General features: G+C 38.1%; 2 protein-coding genes across 4 annotated transcripts; one reads left to right on the plus strand and one right to left on the minus strand.

Moving 5' to 3' along the window:
* Positions 1-1,183: 1,183 nt before the first annotated feature.
* Positions 1,184-2,193, minus strand: LOC113316675 (uncharacterized mitochondrial protein AtMg00810-like). The gene is made up of 2 exons (XM_026564827.1): positions 1,526-2,193; positions 1,184-1,439 (listed from the first exon to the last, which is right to left on the minus strand). The coding sequence occupies exons 1-2, from the start codon at positions 2,191-2,193 to the stop codon at positions 1,184-1,186; spliced, it is 924 nt and encodes a 307-aa protein (XP_026420612.1).
* A 1,753-nt stretch (positions 2,194-3,946) lies between these two features.
* LOC113318643 lies at positions 3,947-6,363 on the plus strand. Of its 3 annotated transcripts, none has more exons than XM_026566836.1 (3): positions 3,947-4,068; positions 4,147-4,905; positions 5,006-6,363. In XM_026566836.1, the coding sequence occupies exons 1-3, from the start codon at positions 3,977-3,979 to the stop codon at positions 5,007-5,009; spliced, it is 855 nt and encodes a 284-aa protein (XP_026422621.1). In that variant the 5' UTR covers positions 3,947-3,976; the 3' UTR covers positions 5,010-6,363. The 3 variants fall into 3 exon arrangements, with proteins under 3 accessions (XP_026422621.1, XP_026422622.1, XP_026422620.1); XM_026566837.1 differs by having other exon boundaries at positions 4,147-4,553; XM_026566835.1 differs by having other exon boundaries at positions 4,147-6,363.
* Positions 6,364-6,578: the final 215 nt, after the last annotated feature.

Raw genomic sequence — 6,578 nt, forward strand, 5'->3', positions numbered from 1 at the left:
TGATGGGTTTTGCTTTTATGGAAAAGTTAGAGTGGTTTGGTGGTGTTTGGTGGCGTCAGGGAGTGGTGGCGATGATGGAGAAGGTGGTGACAGTGGAGTAGTGGTTCTGCAGAGGTGAGGTGGGGGAAGATGGGTTCGATGGAAAAGAAGGAAGGGTGCGTTTGGTTTGGTAGGGGAAGGTGTTAGGTGCTCGTGTGTTTGGCGAGTTTAGCAATTGTTGATGAACAGCGAGGATGCGACGTTGGATGCGAAGATGATGGATCGATCTAACGGCGAGACATAAGGAAGCGAGGAGCGACCGTTGGATGCGGAAGTACAACGAAACTGACGGCTCAAGATGGAGTTAGGTGCTGTAGTGTTTGACAGGAGCTTTAGACTTCGATGCACGACGATGAAGCGACCGTAGGATGCATCTGTGGATCCAATCTGACGGCTACGAGCTTAGGCAGGCTTTGGGCTTGGTCTTGAACTTAGGTTAGAGTTTGGGCTTAGACAATTCTGAGCCCACTTCTTCTTTAAGAACAAATTCTTCCTTCCAAGCCCACTTCTAGTTGGTCCGGCTCTTGCAAACATCATTCTTCGCTGCCTTTCTGCGGGAGTCTTTGTCGTTTCTTTGCTCTTTTCACTCCGTGAGTTAACCAGGCTTTATTTAGTACCTAAAAATGCAAAATTAATTAATAAAAATATTTATTCTTGAAAACAAAGAAAATACAGAATATGGAATAAAATATAGAATTAATGCACAAAAGATGAGTTAAATGCCAAGAAAAATATATAGAAATATGCACTTTTTAGCACTCATCATTAAGCAGTCCGCTGCACTTTTCGCCAAAGGCTCGAGAAAGTACATCACTTCTATCAATTTATTCACTATAAGAACAACTCTAAAATATGTTGTTTCATGAACTGCCCAAGTTCATATTACGTGAATTTCCATCTTGTTGCAAATAGTTGCTGAAAGATTTTAGAGATAAAGAAGAAGTAAAATATTTATTAAGTTTTTGATAAGAAAAACAAAAGAGAGAGAGAGAGTAGCTTATAAGGATGTTGCAGACAGACTGTATTGTCTGTTGAAGGACAGTCTGTCAGTTACAGTTATTAACTAAAGAGGAAAGAAGAAAAGTATGTAAAACACACATTTACAGTCACACACTCTTTATTACATAATGACTCAGACACTCACTCAGACATAACAAGATTCAGACATTTCTGAATCTTTACAACCCCACTCAAGCTGATATTGATGTAAATAGAGCAGCTTGCCAGCTAAAGATAGAAACACACAAAGAACCAATCCCTTTGTAAACAGGTCAGCTATCTGATTTGCAGAAGAAACATAGCTGACTTGCGGAAAACCAGAACTGACTAACTCTCTGATGAAATGGTAGTCAATCTCAATGTGTTTTGTTCTCGCATGAAACACTGGATTGGTTGCCGGACTATTAGCAGACACATTACCAGAGAACAAGGTAAATGACATATTGAGAGATACATCAAGCTCGGTTAAGAGAAATGAAATCCATACCACCTCTGCTGCAGCAAGATCCAGAGACTTGTATTATGCTTGGATATAGTAGGATGCTTTTTTGAAGACCATGACACCAAAGATGATCCTAAGAAGACACACATTCCAGAGGTAGACCTTTTTGTGTCTGGGCATCCTTCCCAATTTGAATCTGAGTACGCAGAAATAGAACTAATATCACCAGCGAAGAGCAATACTCCAGTACCAACAATACCTTTCAAGTACCTTAGTATTCTTTTGACTAGAAATAAATGTTCATCAGTTGGAGACTGCATGAATTGTGCAACATAATTCACACTGAAACATATGTCAGGCCTTGTCATTGTAAGATATTGCAGAGCCCCCACCATTCTTCTATACTCAGTAGCATCTGACAGAAGAACACCAGTAGAGATAGATAGCCTTGTACCCTTTGTAATTGGTGTTTTGGAAGACTTATAATTCAGAAGATCATATTTCTGCAACAATTGCAGTGTATACTTCTTCTGAGTCAACAAGAGCTGCTGAGAGTTGTTCTGAAATGTTGCTTTTATTCCCAAGAAACAATGCAAAGAACCCAAATTTTTCACTGGATATATTTGCATAAGAAAATTAACAATATGATCACTCAGTGTTGGAGAAGAACAAGTCATGATAATATCATCCACATAAAGTAGAATTACAGCCATTGTTGTTGTAGTTTGATAAAGATACATAGTGTCATGTCCCGGTTAAGGGCTGACCACTTACTAAGGGAAGATAGTATGTTAGTAAGTGTAGTAGTAGGAGTCATATGAGTGGCACGTGCCAGTGCAATTGCCCTTTTCTCTTTATAACCTTGAGTTCCTGTAATTTGATATTATCGAAATAGAAATTGTTGCTTGGTTTTGTTCTTCCGCATCTTTGAGGTGTTTATCTTCAATTTCTACAGTGTAGATCCTGTAGGATTGAGCCTGATTACTTATTTTTTGTGTAGATCACTACAAGTGGTATCAGAGAGGGTCTTTCCTTGGATTTATCATGGATGATTTGAGGGCTGTAATGAGTGCAAGGTGTGAAGTAATCAATCTTCGATTGGATTACCTAATTCAATTGGGAGATAGTTCACCAAATCGGAACCAGAATCTCCTAAAATTTGTTGGATCTCATCAATCATGCAGAGAGGAAGATAGAGCTTCACACTAGAAGATTAAACCAGGTACCAACGTCGGAGGAAACTTCAATCGAAGTTGTTGAGGTTGCAGAAATAACGAAGATGGAGGATGTAATTGACAACGAAGAAATTGTTCATGACTCAATCAACACAGAGTTGGTCACTGATTTCAGCCGAATTTCGTCAACCCCATTGGAAGATGAAGATGATGATTCTCATGAATTAGAGTTGATTCCTCCATATTTCTTTGTTGAATCTGAAGATGTTGATTCACTTACTGGTAGGAGTTTACCATTTGACGAAGTTGAAAAACCTGAGAAAATTGAGTTCTCCAAGGATTTCATTATTCACCTCGTTCTGAATTGTAAGAATTTTCTTTATCTCCATCTTGATTTTACTCATTCCATATTTGATCGTGGAAAGTTTGTTGATGGGTCATTTTTCGTTGATGATTACCATGGGAGAACTATTGATGAGTTAGTTTTAAAACATAGGTATAGATTCAATTCGTTGTTTAGGAATTCATTTGAAATGGTTCTGGTTGAGGATGGTTATACTGGTGATGGGCATTATCTGCTTGTTAAAATGCTTCAATTGGGTAATATGTATTTCAAGGGAAATTATGTTATCAGTCACCAAATGGTTAGTGAGAAATCTTATCACCCTTGTTTCAACTTTACAAGTAGAGTAATTGATCGCGGAAAAGATTCTTTAACTATTGACAAGTATCCTTATTGTGTTAGCAGCAGTTCTAAGTTCAGTTTGATATACTTACTTCTTGCTTGGTTGATTTTAACGGGTTGATTCTAACCCTAATGGATGATTATGATGGAAAATTCATTAATGAGCTTGTTTGTGAGCATGGGTACTGTTCAGGTTTGATGTTTAGTGTAATAGTTGTTTGTAAATTATCCAAAGGTGGTATTACTGGTAATGGTTGGATATTGTTAGATAAAATGCCTGAGAGTGAAGCTTGGTTTCTGTGTTGCGGTAAGGCTGATTTTCTCTTACAACATAAAATGGATAAAGTTGATGAAAGTTTCTTTCTTCTCTTCGATACTGTGAGTAGAATGTTTGATCGTGGAAAAGGATTTGAACTGATTCAGAGGCCTTTCTGTTCTGTGGATGACTGTGAATTCAGTTCGGGTTTAACCTGTTCTTGTTCATTTATACTTAATGTTTTTTCGATTTTAATGGATAAACCCAATGAAGAAGTTCTTACAAATGGGTACCAACTAGAATTGTAGTTTTTGAATTCAATTGAATTGGTGTTGGCTAAGGAAGGTGACTGTGAGGTTAGTGGTTATCTGTTTCTGGAAATGTCACTGAGGGACAATATATACCAGAGTAGTTTAACCTCTTTGTTGGGTAAATACCGTAAAGAAATTGTTCAAGAGAAGATTTATGAACAGTGAGTACATGCATCCTTCTTACATTATAATTTTTGGTTTTCTGCCATTAATGAAGGTTGGTTTAATCATTTTTGTAGTCAAGTCTGTCGTTCAGCAGTGATTAGAGTGTATAAACTAGAAGGTGGTGTTCTTTGGTCCCATGTCTATTCTCTTATGGTGATATTCTTCATTGTTAAGAGGTATGATTTACTTGAAATATTTATGATTTTCACTGAGCAGATTTCTCAAATAATTGCTAACATGGGTAAGGAAAGTTCGAAAGTCAGGATTGATGAATACTTATCCATTATCATCATATTTGATCGAGGAAAGTTGTTATATGATACAAGTAGTAGTGGTTACGAACTGGAGAATCGTGTCAGCCATACTATGCTCCTCGTATGGAAAGGGAAACTAAAGAGCGAAAATTTTCTCTGTTATCCTTGTTGTTGCTTTTTCGATCTCAGAGCTCAATGCATAAATCCACTTTCGTTCAATATTTCAGGTGTGCACTCTCATGGGTTATTTCGTGTGTATCTTCATTTTTCTGTTTATCAACTGCTGCAGCTAGGTCCTGATGGTGATGTTTGTTTTTATCGATTTTCTACCCAATTGCTTAAAATCTTGATTTCAGATAGTGATCAGGTAGAGTTCCATGTTTTTTCTCTTGTGGTGAGTCTTACAAATCTCATAAGAAGCCCTATCAAGCTTCTAAGAATGCGTTTAAATTTAGTGAAAATGCCACAGATAGGTGGTATTCTCGGTTATAGTTATGGTCCAAGGATGTTTGACCGTGGTAAAGATTGTGGAATATGTAGAAGTGGGAATTATGTTTATGATCTAACTCTGGAATCTGGGTACTGCTCTGAATTGTTACTTGACTATTTGTGTGTCTTTTTGTTGGGTATATATGGTGATACTCATAATGCTAGTGTATTTGGTGGTGAAATGACGCAGATAGGCAATGCTCACATGGCTATATTGAGACTCCAATTGACAAGGGACATCGTGTTACTTCTATAAGTACAGCCTCGGGTTAGATATCTCAAATTTTGCTGGAGATTTCGAGTCCTTCCCAAGTCATGAGTGGCAACAATTGTACTGGGTTACAGCACGCAGGAGCTGTAAAAAGTACCTTATAGTAGCAGCTGAGTATTTTCTTGGCACTACCCAACATCTTTTTAAGAAACTGCGGACCTCCACACCTGATGGGTCATCAAAACAAGATGGAGATGAGAATCTCAACTCCATGGATATGATACACAGTTCGCAAGGGGTAACGATAGTTCTTGTTATCACATTACATGGATTTCCTGCATACACTCCGTACATCAAAGATTGTATACTTCTTATAAGGTTTTGGATGGAAGTATTCACCACAGTAGCTGCTACATTACAAGTCATCACATGTCATCACTCTCGTACCGCTGGCCTAAGGGGGGAAATGAATATACCCATCTCACACAATGGCCTGGAGACGATTATGTCAGCAAGCCTCTGTGGAATTTTTCGAGTGTTTGATTTTGTGTACACAGGTTCAGGAATGACTCTGGGAAATAATCTATCTCAGTTTCCACATAACCACAATTTTGCTAAAAAGGGGTACAAGCAGCTGAAGACAAACAAGGAAGAAGTTATCTTCCCAAGAAAAGAGTTGCAGGTGATAGTTCTTGTGTTCGTGGAGATGGCAAGTTTAAGACTACATGTTCGCACACAAGTTCATTGCAGAGAAGATAACATGAAGATGCTTGTTTATGCCTCAATGGGTAGTAGAGAAAGTCATCTTATGCTGAAAGATACCCATATAGTCATTTGTAATCCTATTTGGAAAGTGTTATTCGTAGCTGCAAGTGGTGTCATTACTAGTATACACCCAGACTTCAGTTGTGAAGTTACAAGGCATGTTTACTACGGGGAAATGATTCCAGGCTCAAGTTCATTGATTATTGTTGAAGGAGACTTGCATCAAGTCGATTGCTACAGTTACACGAAAGAATTCAGCTTGTTATGGGCCTTATTGTCGAAGTTATGGAAACTGCATTCATGTCTTTTACGGCGTTGGAGAAGGAGCTGCAACAACTGTGTTCCGGGGTCGAGATCATTTCATATCTTTGAGGACAAGGTTAATTTGAAGGGGTGGGAATTTTTCATGTCCCGGTTAAGGGCTGACCACTTACTAAGGGAAGATAGTATGTTAGTAAGTGTAGTAGTAGTCATACGAGTGGAACGTGCCAGTGCAATAGTCCTTTTCTCTTTATAACCTTGAGTTCCTGTAATTGAAAATATTATCGAAATAGAAATTGTTGTTTGGTTTAGTTCTTCCGCCTCTTTGAGGTGTTTATCTTCAATTTCTACAGTGATCCTGATTACTTATTTATAGTGTAGATAACTACACATAGAATGGTCACATTTTGATATTGAGAAACCAAATTCTATCAATGAGCCACAAAATCTCTCAAACCAGGCCCTTGGAGCCTGTTTGAGTCCATACAGACTTTTCTTGAGCTTACATACAGTCTAGATGTTGAGT

The sequence above is a fragment of the Papaver somniferum genome, chromosome 10 (genome assembly GCF_003573695.1).
Source record: "Papaver somniferum cultivar HN1 chromosome 10, ASM357369v1, whole genome shotgun sequence".
NCBI lineage: Eukaryota > Viridiplantae > Streptophyta > Magnoliopsida > Ranunculales > Papaveraceae > Papaver > Papaver somniferum.